This window comes from Paramisgurnus dabryanus, chromosome 2, assembly GCF_030506205.2.
Source record: "Paramisgurnus dabryanus chromosome 2, PD_genome_1.1, whole genome shotgun sequence".
In the NCBI taxonomy this organism is placed as follows: domain Eukaryota; kingdom Metazoa; phylum Chordata; class Actinopteri; order Cypriniformes; family Cobitidae; genus Paramisgurnus; species Paramisgurnus dabryanus.
Window position 1 is genome coordinate 20,769,215 of NC_133338.1, and position 21,544 is coordinate 20,790,758.

At 38.1% G+C, this 21,544-nt stretch overlaps 2 protein-coding genes across 3 annotated transcripts; both read left to right on the forward strand.

Moving 5' to 3' along the window:
* Positions 1–610: 610 nt before the first annotated feature.
* Positions 611–15,688, forward strand: LOC135750744 (thialysine N-epsilon-acetyltransferase-like). Of its 2 annotated transcripts, XM_065269729.2 has the most exons (7): positions 611–774; positions 11,048–11,099; positions 11,194–11,277; positions 13,702–13,803; positions 13,891–13,931; positions 14,095–14,312; positions 15,172–15,688. In XM_065269729.2, the coding sequence occupies exons 1-6, from the start codon at positions 712–714 to the stop codon at positions 14,272–14,274; spliced, it is 522 nt and encodes a 173-aa protein (XP_065125801.2). In that variant the 5' UTR covers positions 611–711; the 3' UTR covers positions 14,275–14,312; positions 15,172–15,688. The 2 variants fall into 2 exon arrangements, with proteins under 2 accessions (XP_065125801.2, XP_065125800.2); XM_065269728.2 differs by having other exon boundaries at positions 612–774; positions 14,095–15,688.
* Positions 15,689–15,989: 301 nt separating this feature from the next.
* Positions 15,990–21,392, forward strand: tnfsf12 (TNF superfamily member 12). The gene is made up of 6 exons (XM_065248604.2): positions 15,990–16,753; positions 18,229–18,310; positions 19,891–19,932; positions 20,008–20,031; positions 20,102–20,229; positions 20,480–21,392. Exons 1-6 carry the CDS (start codon positions 16,580–16,582, stop codon positions 20,732–20,734), a joined length of 705 nt encoding a protein of 234 aa, XP_065104676.1. The 5' UTR covers positions 15,990–16,579; the 3' UTR covers positions 20,735–21,392.
* The last annotated feature ends 152 nt before the right edge of the window (positions 21,393–21,544 follow it).

Here is a 21,544-nt window from a genome sequence, read left to right on the forward strand (position 1 = left end):
GATCTATTCATCTGTTTGTTTGTCTGTTTGTCTGTCTGTCTGTCTGTCTATAAGATATGATAAAAGTATCTCCTATACGTCAACTTAAATACATTTTTTACCCTTTGAAGAAGCTGTCCTGCAAAATGTAACACACCATTTAACAAAGCTAAACCAAGCTGTTCAGGGTTACCTAAAATTTACATACAGATGTGTTGGAGCTGGGCTGGAACAAGGTATCCAGGAAGGTAGCTCACCTTTTATATTTGCCCTAAAGGAATACGTCACCCAAATATGAAAATCTCTCATCATTATGACCCTTAATTTGTTACAGACCTGTAAAAATGTATTTGTTCTGCTGAACACAAAGGAAGATATTTTGAGCAGTGTTTGTAACCATCGTTTCTGAGCACCTTTGACTTTTGAAGTCAATGGTGCTCCTGTTTTCTGCTTTGTTAAATATCTCTCTTTGTGTTCAGCAGAACAAAGAACTGTATACAGGTCTGTAGCAACTTCAGAGGGTGAGAGTAAATAATGCCTTTTTTTAGGTGCACTGTCCCTTTAAATGACCGTAGTGGTGGATTAACTGCATTATCAAAGCAGAACATGCAGATGGCGCTGTCTGAGTGTCGCGTGTGTGAGAATCCCTGCGACACAATCCCATCACATTGCCACACTTTCATTCTACGTTGACGAACACTGAAACGTTGTCCTCTCTTTCACTGTTGAGAGATGGATTTTACGATCCGGCCAGCCACGCTAGAGGACTGTAAGGACATCTCGCGGATGATACTGGTGAGCGCGTGTTATAACCTCACACGAGTCGAATTTTGACAGTTTTAGAACCTGAAACATCTAATAAACATTGATGTGCTGCGTGTGTCCGTGTACCTTTTGATAGTTTGTTTTTCAACTTCAAATGAAATAAGCAGAAACGAGGAAACGGCCCTTTGTTCGTTTTTTCGTTTTTTACCTAAAGAAGAAAAACGAGGGTTGATTTTTCGTTTTTGTTTTGTTTTTTGGTACAAAACGAATAAACCACTCTAAAATTCGTTGTGACGTGTGGGCGGTCGCTAGACGCACCTCTCCGCCAATTGGTCAACCAAAATGTGAATGTGTGACATCATCCGTTGTTCCTCAAGTCTGTTCAACAAAATAAAAGTCCTCCGCTGCTGTAGCCTACTGTTAAATCTACAGGTCCTAGATTGAGCTATCTTCTGTGTAACCTAAGTTTTGAATAAATATTTATTTCAGAAATATTAATCTGCACCTGGACTGTTTAATGTTATTATGTTATTATATTTTAGATGTTTGGTAAAGATCGCTTCCCATTATATACAGCGTCGACTAGAGGATGTAGATAAATGTTCAGCCAAGTGTAATACAGTCATAACTTTTCTTAAACTTCTTAAAATCATGGAGGTAAAAGTGAAAAGTTTTATGGATGCTGCAGCAACAGCTAGCGTTGCCACATATCACATAAAATACAGGATTGTCCGGAATTATTTATTATATTTGATGTGATAAATAATTGATGTGTACAGAATCTTACCGTCTCTTATATACAGTACACAAATTTAATAAACACACAAAGAAAATAATTTTGACCTAATAGTATATAATAACTAACCAATTTCTAAAAACAGAGAAACTTAAAATATCCAGACAGAAACAGTTCTGCGCAATTGCCCCTGATTGAGCTTTACGTTTCTTTATTGTCGGAGATTACCCGCATTGGGATGGTTAAAATTATCAAGCTCATACCGTCGAACATTGCAGGATTTTTGTTGGTAAGACAGAGCGCATCCTTTTAGATCAACACCGTATGGTCACGCGCTTTGCGTTTACACTGAATCAGTGAAGCGTCTTTCTTTTTTTTAAGCAATGTGAATGATCATTAACAACATGAATGTGCACCGCATTTGGGTGTTTCGAATTATAAACTCCCATGTTCACCGCGAAATCTTCATCCAAACGTACTAGATTTATCACGAAGGAGGCATACATATTTCTAAAGACATCCTCATGAAAACAATTTCGTCGAAATAGGGCTATAGTAACTGCCTACAGTTTAAATTTTTGCTCATAAAATTTTACATTTTAATATTTTTTTTATCTATTTAAGCTCTTTATCTATTTTATATTATAGCCTATATAATAACCTATATAATAACGTATTCGGCTTCGGGCAGATCTCTAGTTTTTAGCAAGGCAGAATAATATTCACAGTGCAATATTTGCTACTGGCTGTATGAGTACATGACTAAAGTGGCTTGTTTTTAGTCACATGTTTGTATTGAGGACAGTCACGCATGTTTGGGAAGTAACAATGCTTTTACGTAAGTAGATTTTTCAGTATTTCCACCCCTGCAAATATGACTCTTGCAGATATAATAGAGAGTAGGCCAACATTTTTATATTTCTCCATAAACCTTCGAATAATAACACATTTTTTTTTAAATATAGTAAACGTATATATTATATATTTATTATTGAAATATATTTTTATATTTTTCATATAATTCCACAAATTCTATTTCCCAAACTCAGAGTAATAAAACATAGGCCTAAATAAGAAACATTATTGCAAATTTTTTCTCGACTGTGGGTAGATCACCTTGTAACTTGTGTATAGATTAACCGGTTCTTGCCATGAATATACTCAGAGATGTTAGAATGCCTTAATAAATATATAAATGAATAGTAAATAAACGAAGCCAATTAGGTTACCTAAAACATTCAAAACATAATTTCCACAGAAAAGATTATAGAGATTTATTGTAAATATATGAATACATTTTATAGTAATGTCAATATATTCATTCCTTATCAGTTGGTGTTGCAACCCTACCTCAAGGCATTCTGTGGTATAATTACGAAATATTTTATATTTATTCGTATTCATGGACACGCTTTTCTGCTTTTTTCGTGTCACCACATTTATTTCTATAAATAGTTTTTCGTGTCCCGGCTCTCACGACTTTATTTTTAATGTCATTTTAAATATTGTTTTTCCTGTTTATTTTCTATTTTTAAATTATTGCTTGGGGTTGGGGTTAGATTTGGGGTTTGGGTTAGGATGTAATTTTATGTATTGGTATTGCAAAACTATGAAAATCATAGCAGATTTTTTTTGTTAGTTTTCGAAGGTTTATGGAGAAATATAAAAAGATAGGCTACTTGTGCAATAGTCATATTTGCATGAGTGGGAATACTAAAAAATCTAATTACGGATAAGTACTGTCATACTTCCCAAACATGCAGTGTGACTGTACTAAATACAAATCTTTGACTAAAAAGAAGCCATTTAAAAAGTACTCATGAAAATTATTACGTAAATATTATTTTTTATAAATAGGCCTAACAGTCAATATGAATTAAATATAAATGAACAATTATTACAAATCTATTTAATTACCTAATAATGTCTTAATAATTATCATCTTTCTTACCAGCAATGAGCTTAGCTCGATCATTATAAGCCAAGCCAATGCACGTGATCTCAATAAAGAAACATGAAGCTCAATCAGCATTTCTGCATTATGCAGAACTTGCTTGTCGTATTCGGTCCTCTTATTTTGAGTTTCTTTATTTTTTTAGATATTGATTAGTTATTATTTACTGTTAGGCCTTGTTATTCACCACACAGCAAATATCATCGTGTGTTTATTAAATCACATGTACTCTAAGAGATTGATTTGACTCAATTCTTCATAAAACAAATAAATCCGGCAAAAATGTGCCAGAGCTATCTGTTGCACTGTGTTGAAGCATTCTACTTGCTTTTACATTCATGATTTTAAAAAGTTTAAGAAAGTCTGGTTGTAAAATGTAATATAATATTAAGATAAAAATATAACAAAAATATTATTTTAGTAGTAATAAACACATTAAAAATAAGATAATTTCCCCTTCACAAGAACGCGATTTGTGGTTCATTCTTAAAAAACAAAAGCGCGCACACAGAAAACAACCGAAGACAAACCATCACTTCAACAAAATTACCACATGACATTGTTTTTTTTTTTGATAACTTTTCATATCTGTCATATAAATCAAACTTTATCTCTTGTCCAAAACTGAAGAAAGGTACGTATTTACACTTGGTTGAACATTGCAGTTAAGAGCGCTTTCTACGAGCTACTTAACGAACATTCGTTGTACATGGGCGTAGATTTAGGGTGGGACGCTAGGGACATGTCCTTACCAATATTCAGGGAAGACTGAATTGTCCCTAGCAATAATTTCGACCAAACAAATAATCTGTATTTATATATAATCACTGATGACCATCTTATTCTTGTGTTTTCTTTTTTTTACTTATTATATTTTTTTCAGGAATCATTTAAATGAGATTAGAAATCGTTTGCAATCCCGTTCTGTAAAAATAACGCTCTATGTGGTACACAAACGGTTAACAGCTTTCTTTCTCTGCAATGCCCGCCTCCGTAACTCATATCGCTAATATGATTGGCTTTGCATTTCTTTAGTCCCGCCTCTCTTACTCACATTGCTAATATGATTGGATTAGCATTTCTTGAGTCCCGCCTCTCTAACGCACATCACTTTATGATGGGCTTGTCTTTACTCGCTACGTGTGATAGGATGGTTTCACTTTGTACAACGCGCCAAAGTTCACTCAACAAGACGAGCGTGATTATTCGGGCTACAGGTAAGTGAGGAAGAAAGTATTATTATACCCACTGTAACTGTTTCATGCACAAAATACGGAACAAGTTGTCACATAATGATTCGAGGACAGTGTTTTCACCAATACACGACAATCCCTTGTCAACCTGAGGAGTTGCAAACTTGTGTCAACCTTTTATAAATGGGGTGGCAAGGTTATTTAGGGGGTCCCTAATCCATGAAAGGAAATAACCCCAACATGGTAAAAACATGAATTCATGTCATGATTGCTGAATACTTTACATTACTGCACTGTGGTCATACTTGCACAGATGTAGACATAATGTAAGGTTGCATTTTAAACTTAAACTATTTTTTTAACACTGATTAACTGTCTGTTAATGAAAAGAAGATTTAATGTGAACTACAGAAACGTTGTTCAGGAAACAGCATGATATACATACCTACTTCAACACTGGGATTTTTTTGGCAAAATTAAATTAAGAATTAAATATTAATTGCATATTCTTCAATGTTATAAAGTAAATATGGATTCATATATGCTACAATGTGATTTTCTTTTTTTTTTGACAAAGACCTAAACAGTTACTGTTTATTAGGCTCTAGGACATAATAAATTCTTTATTATAGTACATTCAATTTGGGATGGCACCGGGGGTGGCGAGTCAGATGTCACTGAGTAAAGTGCATAGCCTACTGAGTTGTCTGTTGTTTATGTCAAGTAAACGGTGATAAACAGTTTTTGCAATGCGACCATGTTATTTATGTCCCCACCAATGCCAGAATCAAACCTACGCCCTTGGTTGTTCATTTACGTGCGTTTCCCAAAGATGCACGTATAACGATCGCTCGCAGCTGGGTTTTAAGTGCTACTTACGAGTCGCTATCCGTTTGTCAAGTGCTGAGATTTCACCAATAGAATGACTCAAATTTGTAGCAGAAGCTTGTTTAGGCTAATGATCTTTAGCCGATGTGCAATAATATTTTAATATTATTAATCATAATTGATCAATGACTTGTTTTATGAAATGTTTTAATAATTTGTGCATAATGAAATATTATTTTCCGTATTTAGTTAGGACTCGTCCCACAGCGAAATGCCTTCTGCATTTTATATTATAGTTTAGATTATTATTATTTGTTTTTATTATATATGTTTATTTATTATTATGGATTATTGCATTGTACTGTAAATATTTATTTGGTTTCTTTAATTAGATGCCATTTCCCTTCAAAACATTTTTAGATGAAGCAGCAATCGGTAGGAACCATTTATCAATTTGCTAGTACCAACTTTTACTAAAATACAAAAAATCACTTTTACCAACTTGTACCAAATACGTTTTACTTCTTTATTAATTTATGTTTAGCCATTTAAATTTGATTTCTCGTTTTAATTTTTAATATTACGGAAGAGGATTAGGGCCACTGGTGAAAAAATTATTTGAATTCTGACTTTTTTTCTCAGAATTCTGACTTTTTTCTCAGAATTCTGACTTTTTTCTCAGAATTCTGACTTTTTTCTCAGAATTCTGAGAATAAAGTCAGAATTCTGAGAATAAAGTCAGAATTCTGAGAATAAAGTCAGAATTCAAATTCTGAGTTTAAAGTCAGAATTCTGAGTTTAAAGTCAGAATTCTGAGTTTAAAGTCAGAATTCTGAGTTTAAAGTTTATTTATTTGGTTTCTATAATTAGATGCCATTTCCCTTCAAAACATTTTTAGATGAAGCAGCAATCGGTAGGAACCATTTATCAATTTGCTAGTACCAACTTTTACTAAAATACAAAAAAAAAACACTTTTACCAACTTGTACCAAATTTATTAATTTATGTTTAGTCATTTAAATTTGATTTCTCGTTTTAATTTTTAATATTACGGAAGAGGATTAGGGCCACTGGTGAAAAAATTATTTGAATTCTGACTTTTTTCTCAGAATTCTGACTTTTTTCTCAGAATTCTGACTTTTTTCTCAGAATTCTGAGATTAAAGTCAGAATTCTGAGAATAAAGTCAGAATTCTGAGAATAAAGTCAGAATTCTGAGAATAAAGTCAGAATTCTGAGAATAAAGTCAGAATTCTGAGAATAAAGTCAGAATTCTGAGAATAAAGTCAGAATTCAAATTCTGAGTTTAAAGTCAGAATTCTGAGTTTAAAGTCAGAATTCTGAGTTTAAAGTCAGAATTCTGAGATTAAAGTCAGAATTCTGAGATTAAAGTCAGAATTCTGAGATTAAAGTCAGAATTCTGAGATTAAAGTCAGAATTCTGAGATTAAAGTCAGAATTCTGACTTTAAAATCAGAATTCTGAGAATAAAGTCAGAATTCAAATTCTGAGATTAAAGTCAGAATTCAAATTCTGAGATTAAAGTCAGAATTCTGAGATTAAAGTCAGAATTCTGAGATTAAAGTCAGAATTCTGAGATTAAAGTCAGAATTCTGAGAATAAAGTCAGAATTCTGAGAATAAAGTCAGAATTCTGAGAATAAAGTCAGAATTAAAAAAAAAATTTCACCAGTGGCCCTAATCCTCTTCCGTATAATATATTATATTAAAATAAACAAATAAGAACCCAATAAATAAATATAGCCTACATATAAAACATTACATTATCGTCATTGCAGGAGTGCAATTTGATGGTTGTCCTGCAGGTGTCCTTGTAACTCTGTTGTCTTACGATGCACTTAAGAATTAACGATTACTCCAGGGGCCTCATTTATCAAGCCTGCGTACGAACAGAAGTGTGCGTAAAGTGTGCGTAGGAACAATTTTACGCAAAGTGTGGAATGTATCAAATTGTACTTATACGTAGAAATGTGTGTAAATATACGCACACCTCGGAGTATGCGTAAGCAGAGCATCTAGTGGTAGAATAGCGATACTACACAGGACCGTCCATCCCCAGCGTTAAAAGAACACTTTCCCTATTTATTATCCACCCCAAGTTGTTAAAAATGAATACTGTTAAAGTGTTCTTATACCCAACGGAATAAAACTCACTGGTAACATGTTCCCATGCAGATTTGTTTTCTTTTGTTATTCCTCCCGTACTAAGTGAACCAGTACGGGAGGAATTAACCTCATCCACGAGTAACTCAATTTCTGTGTCTGTAAAGTTCCTCTTTTTCGTTCTCTTTGCCATTATTGCGATGAGGGAAAAAACAAAACCATGTGACTTATAACGGGAGGTGTTGTCACCATATATGGTTCATTGGAGGCGTTTCGGAATGCAAATGACCATGAACGTGCACGATCATGGTGCTTAAGAACAAGTGGGATTTATCATCAAGGATTTCTTACTGATGTGCGTACGAACCCCATGCGCACGTTTGATAAATCCCGATTTTTTTTTACTTAGGCACTTTCTAAATTTCATTCGTAGGTACAAATATAGAACATTTTCTACGCACTGTTGATAAATGAGGCCCCAGACCACTCGTAGATCTACGATGATTTTCAAGTGCTACTTGTTACGAAGCTTTTGGGAAATTCTAAGATGATTCGTACGATCGTTCCCTTACGAAAATACTCCATGGTTTTATTACAGTTAAAACCAAAAAACCATGGTTACTGTAGTAAAACCATGGTAACCACAAAATAACCATGGTTTTGACAACTATGGTTTTTAAAAACCATAGTTAAACCATGGTTAGTGTAGTTTTGCTAATAGTAATCCATTCACCAAAAAAGCATGGTTACTACACTTTTACCACAATAAAACCATGTTTAATTTTCGTAAGGGTTTTTACGATCTACTTAGCCTCAAGGCCCGGGTATACTTTTTTCCGCGTCCGCGCAGCTTTCCGAGTATAATCCCCGCGGCTACACGCGGATGGCCGCGTTCGACACTATACGCAATACAAATGATTTCTTATTCAAATTATTAGTCTAACAGGCTGTCAGGGCAGCACTGATTTGGCGACATTTACAGTACATTAAAACATTAGGATAGGTGAAAAAAAACTGATCCACCATTGCAAACACAGTTTAGAACAAACAACAATACAGCAAAGAACAGGAATCAAACAAACATGCTCCACAGCTTTCTGTTCTTGGAATATGTAAAAGTTAAAGAAGAAAAACGATAGTGTTTGTGCAAATGCTGTCTATTTCCTTTGAATAATTGTTAATAGTGGAGTGTCCTGTCTAAATATTTTCACGCGCATGCGCTGTCGTACGCGCACTGTCCGCGCGGTCTCAAATTTTGGGCTGCTGATGACGAAAATGACTTCATGCGGACGGCGCGCATACGCGGACGTCCCTATTTATACTTTCGGCTTTACGATGCTTTTGGGAAACCCGGCCCTGTACTTTAGATCCTATCTGCGCTGTTTATAAAGGGTAGCGCGGCTTCACCAAATATATAAAATAAAATAATAAAATAAAACCATGAAGGTGCAGATTAATATTTATGAAATAAATATATGTCCGAAACCCGTTAAGTTAAACAGAAGAAACCACAATTTAAGACCTGACCTGTAAAGTTTAAAGATTAGTAGCCTATTGCTACAGCAGCGGAGGACTTTTATTTTGTTGAACAGACTTGAGGAACAACGGATGATGCCACATATTCACATTTTGGTTGACCAATTGGCGGAGAGATGCATCTAGCGACCGCCCACATGTCACAACGAATTTTAGGCCCTGTCCCAATATACGCACTTGTGCCCCTCAATGCGCGCTCTCGCTAACGGGTGCAAGACCGTAGGGTGTTCCGATTCTCTAATGGTGCTCTCCAAGGGTGATCATAAGTGCACTTAATGCACCCCTTTCGCAAGTGCGCATCAAACCGCACTTTGCTATGGGCTATTACCCAGAATCCTTGTGGTGTCCTGACATTTCGAACAGCTAACCAATGAGGGAGCAAAACGGTTGCTATGGTCGGACGCCGGCAAAACTCAGAGGGAAAACATATAAAATGTTTACTTCACAAAAATTAGTTTAATGAGGAATTTCATACTCCTAAAATAATAGAGTTTAATGGCTTACTTCAGTTATTGTGTCACAAAACAGATAAGTATTAGTGATAATATTAGCTAACATTTTACTTTATAGTACATTAATTGTGAAATTACTAACAGCTGCAAAACGCTCTGAGCGGGACTCAAACCAGCAATCGATCCGCCATGTGAGTCGAACGCTCCGAAAGCCCGGGCAAACTTCACCACCCTCCGCGTCCATCTCTGTCATGCGGACGTGTGGGAAATAGAACCGGGCACGTAGAGTGAAGCACCCGCAATGGACCTTCAGAGTTTAGTTCCAACCCTAATCAAACACACCTGAATTTCATTTCCAAGTAACCCTGAAGACTTTAATTTGATTTTTCAGGTGTGTTTAATTAGGGTTGGAACAAAACTCTGCAGGACAGTGGCCCTCCAGGACCAGGGTTCCCCACCCCTGCCTTAGGGCTTAGTGTGAATATTGGGACAGGGCCCATACAAACGAAAAATCAACCCGAAGTCTCGTTTTTCGTCTTTCGGGAAAAAACGAACAAAGGGTCCGTTTTCTCGTTTCTGCTTATTTCATTTGAAGTTGAAAAACAAACTATCAAAAGGTACACAGACCTTCGTGACAGACATCAGTTCGCTGTCTTTTATTACAAACTGTAAATATTTCTGTTGTTTTAATATTGTTACAGAATGCATCTGATGAATGCTTACTCGATTATACCGGCTGGTGCAAAGGCGAAATAATTGCTCCGCAGGCCTTTCATTTAACATACTGGTATTTCTGTAATCTGACACCTCAGTCAAAGCAGTGACTGGTGTGTCTATTCCTGATATCATCCTTCAGCTCAGCTGTCAGTCGAGAGTTTTTTAAATCGTGGAAGCGCATGACGTCACAATACAGAACATTAAACAGAATAAACATAAAAACTCGCACTACAGAGTCAGCAGTGTTTTCTAGTCACTGCATTCATGTTATCCACTAGGCTAGGTTTTTTAAACTATGATGATAAAGACCCACAAACCTTTTGTGCAGGACAAAATATATGCACATATATCCATGTATACATTTTTATGTATAACAAAAACATTACAAATTACATAAATACTAGATTATTATTATTAAGAAAAAATTATGTTTACAAAGTTAAATAACTGACTACACTTTAATTTATTTGTTAAATATTTTTAATGTAACTTTTACATTATATCTTGTTTCATATCAGCTTTGCAAAGAATACTGCCTTACAAATCCCAGTGAGTGAGATGAAGGGCACTGTAGTGAGATAAACACACTAGAAAATACAAAACAAATAAAATCAATACAGCAGTAAGTAAGAGGGAAAAGAGCATCTATCAAAACAATAAAAGATATTAAAATGAAGGCACAAGCTTAAGTGTAGTAAATGAGTTTGTTATCCTGAGGCAAAGGAATACAGTTAAAATAAAATTTTATAACATTTCTGTTCTGTAGGAATTGGCAGAGCATGAAAAAGTTTCTGACCAGATCAAAATTACACAAAAAGGTAAGCTTGTAAAAATACATGACGTGATGTGAATGTGTGTTGTAGTTTGCTTCTGTAAGCCTTTGAAGCTGATAACAATCCTTCATTATTATAGATCTAGAGCAGGATGGATTCTCGAAAAACCCTTTTTTCCAAGGAATTATTGCTGAAGTACCAGAACACCTTAAGTCAAAAACTGGTAAGATATTTAGATGCTCATTAAGTTAGCTTATGACTAGAATATTTATTCGGCCTCTGTTTGTTGTGTAATTACAATATTTGCGTCATGGCTAGTCTTTATTTATGATTGTTAAATAAGCTTGTTTTGCCGCATTTTCTTGCCACTATTACTTTATGTATTTTTGTGACTGTTACATCCGTGGTTCTCAAACTGGGGAACCGAAAAAAGTTTGAGAACCACTGTGTTACAAACAGTGAGGAAAAGTATTTGAACACCCTGCTATTTTGCAAGTTCTCCCACTTAGAAATCACGAAGGGGTCTGAAATTGTCATCGTAGGTGCATGTCCACTGTGAGAGACGTAATCTAAAAAAATCACAATGTATGTTTTTTTTACTGTTTATTTGTATGATACAGCTGCACATAAGTATTTGAACACCCGAGCAAGTCAATGTTAATATTTGGTACAGTAGCCTTTGTTTGCAATTACAAAGGTCAAACATTTCCTGTAGTTTTTCACCAGGTTTGCACACACTGTAGGAGGGATTTTGGTCCAATCCTCCACACAGATCTTCTCTAGATCAGTCAGGTTTCTGGCCTGTCACCGAGAAACACGAAGTTTGAGCTCCCTCCAAAGATTCTCTATTGGGTTTAGGTCTGGAGACTGGCTAGGCCACGCCAGAACCTTGAAATGCTTCTTACAGAGCCACTCCTTGGTTATCCTGGCTGTGTGCTTCGGGTCAATGTCATGTTGGAAGACCCAGCCTCGACCCATCTTCAATGCTGTAACTGAGGGAAGGAGATTGTTCCTCAAAATCTCGCAATACATGGCCCTGTCATCCTCTCCTTAATACAGTGCAGTAGCCCTGTCCCATGTGCAGAAAAACACCTCCCAAGCATGATGCTACCACCCCCATGCTTCACAGTAGGGATGGTGTTCTTGGGATGGTACTCATCATTCTTCTTCCTCCAAACACGTTTAGTGGAATTATGACCAAAAAGTTCTATTTTGGTCTCATCTGACCACATGACTTTCTCCCATGACTCCTCTGGATCATCCAAATGGTCATTGGCAAACTAAAGACGGGCCTGGACATGTGCTGGTTTAAGCAGGGGGACCTTCCATGCCATGCATGATTTCTTAGTGTATTACCTACAGGTACCTTGGAAACTGTGTTTCCAGCTCTTTTCAGGTCATTGACCAGCTCCTCGCGTGTAGTTTTAGGCTGATTTCTCACCTTTCTTAGGATCATTAAGACCCCACGAGGTGGGATCTTGCATGGAGCCCCAGTCCGAGGGAGATTAACAGTCATGTTTAGCTTCTTCCATTGTCTAATGATTGCTCCAACAGTGGACCTTTTTTCACCAAGCTGCTTGGCAATTTCCCCATAGCCCTTTCCAGCCTTGTGGAGGTGTACAATTTTGTCTCTAGTGTTTTTGGACAGCTCTTTGGTGTTGGCCATGTTAGTAGTTGGATTCTTACTGATTGGATGGGGTGGACAGGTGTCTTTATGCAGCTAACGACCTCAAACAGGTGCATCTAATTTAGAATAATAAATGGAGTGGAGGTGGACATTTTAAAGGCAGACTATGGCTGTTTCTCAATATGCGTTCTTCAGCGATCTTGCGTTCTCGTGTCCTTGCTCAACGTCATCATTAACAGTCGAAGTTCATTCCAATTATCAAGAACGCAAGTACAGAGGACGCATGAAAATACCCGGATGTGTTCTTCATTTCGAGGATGCATTGAATGCAGACTTGCGCGCTGAAATCGCTTCACGCCCCAGAAGTCATTGCGGCAAAACAATGACGGAGGTCAGGTGACCAACAGGAAGATCGCACACATCTCAATTCTCATAAGTGCGTTCTTTGTTCTCGCGACCTTCTGAGTTCATTCTTCCAAGGTCACCTGGCAAGTTCGATCTACACGAGGACGCAAGTCCGTTCTTTGCATTCTTGGAATTGAGAAAAAGCCTATAACAGGTCTTTGAGGGTCAGAATTCTAGCTGATGGACAGGTGTTCAAATACTTATTTGCAGCTGTATCGTACAAATAAATAGTTTAAAAAAATCATACATTGTGATTTCTGGATTTTTTTAGATTATGTCTCTCACAGTGGACATGCACCTACGATGACAATGTCAGACCCCTCTATGATTTCTAAGTGGGAGAACTTGCAAAATAGCAGGGTGTTCAAATACTTATTTTCCTCACTGTATATGTTGTTGAATGTATGCAGTTTGCAGTATATGGGAGGAAACAGGACAGAAATGCCAGAAAAGACAAGGAAAAAGTCAAGTGCCATATAGTGATAACTGTATATTGTGTCTTTATATTGTTTTTCATGTGCACTCAGTTAATCTTTATAATTGCTGTCATGTGTTGTGGTTTGATAAGTGTAAACCAGACATTTTTTTAGAATTTCTTTGTGTGTCTCTTTACAGATCATACCAACATTGGGTACTCGCTGTACTTCTACACATACAGCTCATGGAAGGGCCGAGCAGTGTACATGGAGGACCTGTATGTAATGCCAGAGTTCAGAGGTAAAGAAATGACACTGTGTCTTTGTTTAATTGGATAAAAAATAAATTGTAAAAGTCTGATTAATCATTTTTGATGAGTATTTTTAGGCAAAGGCATTGGCAAGGCTCTGATGGCCAAAGTTGCTCAGGTAACGGTTGTTTATTAATGTTATGCTCATTTATTTTCTGTTCACACTTTGTGGTTAACATCTTAACAAATAACACATTAGATTACAGTTGATGGTATGTATTGAAAAAAGTACAATGCCTTACCAAAAAAAAATCTCATTGTCTAATTGTGATTACTCTTAGCTTGGTTTGGCCGCTGGTTGCACACAGCTGAATTTCACTGTACTGGATTGCAACAAGTCATCTCTTGACTTCTACCTAAAGCAGGGCTCCTGGGATTTGACCTCTGACCTTGGCTATCACTGTATGCGCTGTGAGGGTGAGGCCCTTGAACATTTGGCCCAGGGAGACCTTAAAATTTAGCATTTTCCCAGAAAGAGACACACGCAACAGGTTGTTTGGTAAGCACGGGAAATGAATAAGCACTGTTGCAAACAAAGCTATTATAGACAAGCACTACTGGAAAGAGCTCTGTGACAAACATTTTGTTTTATACATTTGCTTTTGCTCTTCTCAGTAAAGAATGTGTAAATATGTAAACAAAAATGATTTATTCTGCCTATTTGAACTCTGAAGTCTAGGTTGTAAACCAAAGATTCAGAATCAGACTGTTGTTTCACTAGATGGTATAAATATATTTAGTATATTATAACACACAATATTTCTATCAGTGGGAAAGGGACTACATGGTGTTGATGCTGTTACCATTGTTTATAACAATGCTTTATTTCTTAACTGTTTGTAAACTATGTAGTAGTAATTCAAAAGAGAACCGATGTTTAGTACCCAATAGAGGAAATGTAAGAGCCACCTGTAAAGTTTTGTCAGTTTCTGCTGTACATGGGTGTATGAATAGTTAATTTGGTCCTGAAATTCAGATATGTTTTAACTTTAAGCCTTTAGTAAGAAACCCACATGCTGTTACTGAAGATACTAATATGTAACCAGGGTTGGGGAGTAACGGATTACAGATATGTTACCTAATTAGGATACAAAAAACGAACTGTAATCTATTTATTTGACTTTTTACAGTTACATTAAAAACCCATAGTAATCAGATTACAGTTACATATTGTAAAAATGGGAATACTTTCATGATTACAATGGTTTCACTTAAAGCAAAATAAATTATTATTTTGGCATAATAACACTTATTTTTAAGCACTGTTTTATACAGTAGTTCCTGTTTCTGTGGTCAGTGATGACTCACGTGAGCCCCCTGCAGGTGCATGCGCAAATAACACATTACATTCTCTTCAGACACAGGCTGAATCGCAGCGCAGCTAGACAAGACAAGAGACTAAATTATCTTAGCTAAAATGTTGTTTGTTAGTGTTTTAAAATTATATGTTTGGTGTGATTGCAGTTGTAAGTGGTTCTGTAAACTGATTAACACAATATTAGTATATTCATAAATGTCCTTTCTCAAATTTAAAAATGTTAGCTGGTGTAGGTAATAAAAGTAAACTTCCCAAGTCTGTATGTAACAAACACTATAAGAAGACCTAGTCTATCCTTTTAATCTGTAAGATTTTATGACGTTAGAAGTGTCTAGTCATGTTGCGCAAAAGAAGATGCTCATGTTTAGATTTTTACAATCTGCTGTTTGGAGTTTAGCACTGTGTTTGTTTGTTTGTTCTGAAATTCATGAATACAATTACATTCGCAAAGCTTTTCACTGTTGTAGTTTTATTTTTGCTTTACGTTTGCTTATTAAATGTCTATGTTTATATAAAAAGCTTTTGCATAATCAATAAAAAGATAAATGCTAGTTGGACGCGGGATTCACATCTGTTCATCACTACAATCCTCAATATTCTAAAAGCACTTACAGTTTCCAAAACTTATCCAACGACGCCATCGTGTGGTTAATGGGAGAAGTATGCAAAACTGCATACAGCGTTTTTCGTCAGGGATATTTTTCCCAATCAAATAAATTCCATCGGTTCTTAAATGTTATTAGAGGTAGAGAAAATATTCCCCCCTATAAAGTGCATACGTCATCCTATTTCGTTTAATTCCACCTCACCAAACACGTGCTCAAACCTACTCTCTAAAATATAACAAGACAACCTCAACTAGAGCGCAGAAAAAAAGATGCGAGAAAAATGCACTTGTTGATTTGGGCCAGGACCGAGCTAAATGGTATTTCACTACAGAATAAGAATGCTTGGCACCGCAAGAGGGGGAAGGAAATATTTTTTCCATTGCTTTGCAGGACTCACTTCCCTGCAGCGCGCACTTGAGCGCATGGACGCAGAAGTGCTTTCAAATGAAACCTCTTATCGACTTGACCGTGCTCTGTTTATCACAGAGAAAATCACGTTTATTAATCAGGTAATCGGAAGATAGGAATGAAACCCAACTCCCAACGTGTTTCTCTGTTACTGTCAACTCTCTGCACAAGAATGAAAGGAATATCTCAGTGTTTTCTGGGCTGGCTGCAGTTTTGCCAATAGACGCAGACAGTTCTCCATATATCAAAGCGGCGCCTGTCTCTGCACGTGCACGCTACTACGGTCAATCTCGCAGGTTTGCGCCGGAGGTAACGCTGCTGCAACATCTGCATTCACGCTGTGAGTTGCACGGGCTTGGAGATGTTCGCGTGGTATACGGGCAGGATGATTGATGTGGAAGCACGAGAGCGGTGAACGGTAAACGGTAAACAATGCAGCGGATTCTTCAGAGGAGACGCATTCGCACGCTGCGCTTGGTTTGGTCGCTCATGGCCGTGGTCGCGCTGTCCCTGGCCGTTTGCAGTGCCATATTTACAGTGTGGACAATGCGGCAAACGCGGGACCTGTCCAAGTCCTTCAAAACTCTGCAAGAGCGCTTGGAACAGGTAAACAATGTTACTTGTTTGCTTTTGTCAGTGTCTTTTCGTATTCAGTGTCAGATGCTCCAAATTTGCAAGCGTGTTTGTGAAAACATTCCTCTGTGTGGTCAGTCCAGTTATTTTGCTATTACTCATTTTCCCTTTAATCACGAGGTTATGCAACACTGACCATGAAGTCTCTTTGAAGGCTGTTGTGGGGAGGTGTATTATGAGAAATGCACTCGTATAATTTAAGAGGCACTTGATTATCCAAACACAGAGCTCGCGCACCGCCGGGGGTCTGCGGGACGGTTTTTTATGAACCTTTCAGACTTTGCGCGCAGGGTGCCGTGAGTTATGGCCTATTTAGTTTCTAAAGTCGCTGCCAAGTGCGATGGCTTTGTTGCCAATTTTACTCCATGTTTAGGACAATTTACTGGAAATCTTGCGCTTGGCACGAGCGCGTATCGAAGCGAGCGGACGTTGCCTTTTAAGCACCGTGCCTCGTAAAAGCATTTGTGTAATTATGGCTAAATGATTTGTAAGCTACCATTTAGAGCGTCGGTTTAGCCTCAGACGCAGATGGGCGGCTGTCACGAGTCTTATAAAAAAAAGTTGAGCCGCAGGTCTCAAGTGCTGAATCAAGAGGAACGCAAGGATGTAACCAAAATTACGATTGTAGGGGACCACATGCTTAACAATTAGATACTGATGGACCACCAACGAGGTCCATTAGCAGCGCAATGGTTGTTGGTTCTTACATACCTATAAAAAGTGTAGGTTTATAACTTGAATATAGGTCTGTTTGGATAAAGTGGTCTGCCAAATGCATTTATAACAGGTAATAACACCTGTCTCCCTAAATATATGGTGGTTGTGATGCTACAGGGAAGCATGACTTTGGCTTTGCAGTATAGCATGTGCTATGCAAATGCATTTTCCACAGATCGAGATGGACAGGTAGTCATTCTTCTTCCAGGCTCAACCACAGCTCCTGTCTCCGGACGTTTGTAAAAGTGCTGGCAAAGCATTCGTGTGCTGGTCAGTGGTCACGCTGTCATCATTTATCAGCCTTATTTAAAGCTGCCTTTTAACAGAAACATTTCAGAAATGTTTGGAATTAAAGACGACCTTGCGAGGTGTTGTTTTAATTTAGAGGAAGTGGTTGACCCATTCAAAATGGAGCGTTCAGTGTTTGCCAGGGTTCTGGTGAGTGGTGACTGTTTGTTTGTGTCTCACTCATGAACGCCTCCAGCTGGGGTTTGATTATTTCAAAAGCTATGACTACTGCATGGGTTACCCGCAAAGCGTCAGTTAATAGAAGCCAGCAGTGTTTCTCCCCAGTGGCCCGCTTGAACCTGACGAACATTTTTAAGTTCCATTCCTGGCCGAGTCTCGCTGCTTTTGTCTGTCTCCCGTCCCTGTCTGCAAAAGCTGTTGGACGTGATAAAATATGGTGTTTTTTTTCTTGCTCTCACATGCATTATTTTTCGCTTTCGCAGGTGAATATGCAGCGTAAGGCCATCTTCCAGCTCATCTTGGAAAAACGCGAACTGCTGGAGAGCCAGAGGTTCCGCAGAAGCGGTAATGAAGAACGTCTTGTGGCATAAAGCCAACTGTCTATCCAGTTTACAAAAACATTCAAAGCACTTTCGTAGCAAACATCTGAAGGAATGATTTGCGATTGCTCAATTGGCAGAGCGTTGCGTTAGCAACATAAAGGTCGCGGGTTGGATCCCCAGGGAGCACGGATACTGATTAAAAGATTGTGTAGATTAAACGCACTGTAAGTTGCATAAGTGTAATGTAATTAAATAGTGTATTGCACATGCAGGCTGCCTTTTATAGCCAGTAGAAAATGAATAAAATTGTACACAGTAAAGAGAACCACAAGTAGCTACACTAAGTAACGCTTACACATGACAAAAAAACCTCGGATCACCTGCAGTCTTTGCAGCTGCGCAAGGATGATCTTTTTGGTCACTCACTGCACGCGATATTTACAGAAACGAAAACATTTTGGACCACAAGGCACCTTGGGTAAACCATTGGGCACATGTTTCCAAAAGCTGCATCAGGAAGCAGTAGGCAGCGGGCTGAATGACAGGCGAAATTATAGGTTTGGGCTGAACGGACACGCATCCAGCGAAACCAGCTGGCACGATGACCGCAAAAGCACATCGGTTTCAGAGACATTCTAAAACAAGTGACCCCTGCATTGAATCCTGAAATAGTTTTAAGTGCCAAGTGACTTACTTTACTTCTGCCTTAAATTTGGTTGTAATTATGCGATAAGCCCTCTCTCGAGTACAAAGTATTGTGCCAGCAGGGCAAAACCAACAAAAATCCAGCCAAAAAGATTAACAAAATAAACAGTACTTTGGAACAGATGGACCATCAGAAGTCTAATGAGCAGCTGCAAGCCTTCAGCTGACACCTGACGGCTGTCTGATTTCAGAGCCAAAATGCTTATCCGCAATCATTCCTCAAAATATATTGTTTTCCTAGCCCAAAATAGTGCCCCTTAGGGACAGTCGAGGCTTCAAGTTAAAGCGGTCAGCCAGGAATAACAGTCGGGTTAACCGTTTCTACGAGGTTCCTTTTGAAGTCTGAGCTGTCGGTAATCAGTCAGCGCACATTTTGACAGAATATCGGGAGTTTAGACAGCGAAACCCTAGAATCCCCGCAGAGGGGTTAAAGAAATCGCTCATTTGTTTGAATTATTGGGTTTCGTTGAACGGTAGCCATGGCTGTTACCCTAGTCTCATTTCATAGCAAGATTATTTTCTGCATGACAAAGGTTAGGAGAGAGCCAGTGATCCATATTTTTTGCAGCCTCTTTTCCTTTCCTTTGTTGACTAGAACCAGCTGGAGCATGGGGTGAAAGTAGAAAATACTGCGACCGGTGGCCGTAACAAAGCCTGAGCAGTGTAAAACAGAGCTGAAAGGAAATATTTGACCATCTGCTTTGACAATCAGGGCCTCGACTGGTAGATAAATTATTCTAGATTAATTCATGATGTTTGCTTCTGCACAGCTGTTAAATGCTAGAAATGCCGAGAGCTCCACACGGATGCTCAGACTCTTGTCTTCATCAGATTTCAGCCCAGAGTTTTCTCTCTTTTTCCAAAACATGTTTCTCTTTTGTCTTTTATCTTACTTAGCGCCAGGGAGAAAAGAACGGAAAGTGGCCTCTCATTTCGAGAGTAAGTGAACAATAACTTAATTTCTCATCGACATACTCAATTCTTTTTCTAACATTTATCTCATTTTTTCAACAGTAACCAAAGATTCTGTTCAGAAAGGTGAGTTATTGGTGAAAAGTCAGTAAGCGTAATGTGGGATATTTCTTAATATTGTACGTGTGTGTCCTAGTTGGGAATGAGGGAGTCATTAAAGGATGGACTGAGGAAGTGCTGAATATGAGCCGGGCAGTGCATTATAATCCAGAGACCGGCACCTTTAAAGTGGAGCGCAGCGGTGTCTACTTCCTTTATTGTCAAGTGAGTTTAACAGCAGCAGTTTCCTATAAACTTTCTTGACACGCTGCCTGAAATGCTACAATATATTCAGACACAGTAATGCCTTTTTTAGTCATCATTTTTGACCGCCCTTATGATTAAACTGCTTATCGCTGCTTTCTGGGTTCATTTTAAAGCCTTATATGTTTTGCCCTTCGTTCTTCGACTTTGTTATGTCTCTTGCTCTGAATTGGCCTGCCATAATAACATTCCCCTTGGTTTCCACCCCCAGGTGCACTTCAACGAGAACCAGAGTCAGTACGTGAAGCTGGAGGTCTCCGTCCCCAAAGGCCCCTCGCTCCAGTGCATGGAGGGGTACGGAACCACACCGGCCTCCGGCTCGCACAGGTTTCACTTCCTAAAGCCTTGCCAGGTCTCCGGCCTCCTCCGCCTTAACAAGGGTGCAGAGCTAAAGGCCGTCACTGGAAGTTCCTTTAGCCTTCAGGAGTCGGGTAAACATTACTTTGGCCTCTTCAGAGTTAACTAGGACGGTTCGTCAGCTTTAACTATAAGGACTATATAAGTTTATAGTTTTTCACACATCACTGGTTCAAATCCAAACCTGTATCTTTGACCCTGGATCCTGCTGTTGCCTTTTGACTCGACAAGGTATATCTCCACAACCGGTCGTCCGTGATCACGGGTGACTCCTTATGAACACAAGTGCCCTTCCAAAAGATGTCATCGGGATGTCAGCGACTGCACTGCATGCCTCGTCGGATCAATTTGTGGAGAAAAAAAACGTCTCGGTCGGACCGCAAATGCCTTATTAAACGCAAACCAGCACAATTTCAACTACATAAATATAGCACTTAATTACAGCATACCAGAGACTTCACTCCAGCAGCGTGGTTGGCTTATATACTGGCATAACCAATTTGAACAGAAGGATGTGAAGGGCAGGCCACTACAGGCATGAGAGGCTTTACCACTGGTTACTTGGCTGGACCAAAACAAAGTTGACCTAGTTCCTGGACTGCCTTACCACTGGATGGATTCAGCACAGAAAAAAAAAAGGTTTTGGTTGTTGATTATGACAACTGTTGAGTGACTAAATATGCATTTAAAAGTTATATATGCCAAATGCTATACTAAACACCAATCAAAATCCAATAGAAACATTAAAACTGTTAATGTTTACTACACACCTTCTTTTCAGATATGCTTAGTCACTGTGACCAATATGAAACACCTATTTATCAAGGGAAACATTATTGCAGTGACTTCCTAAAGTAGATAATGTATCCTGAATACTGTGCTGTGTGTCATTGAAAGTGACCTTGTACATATGGCATGA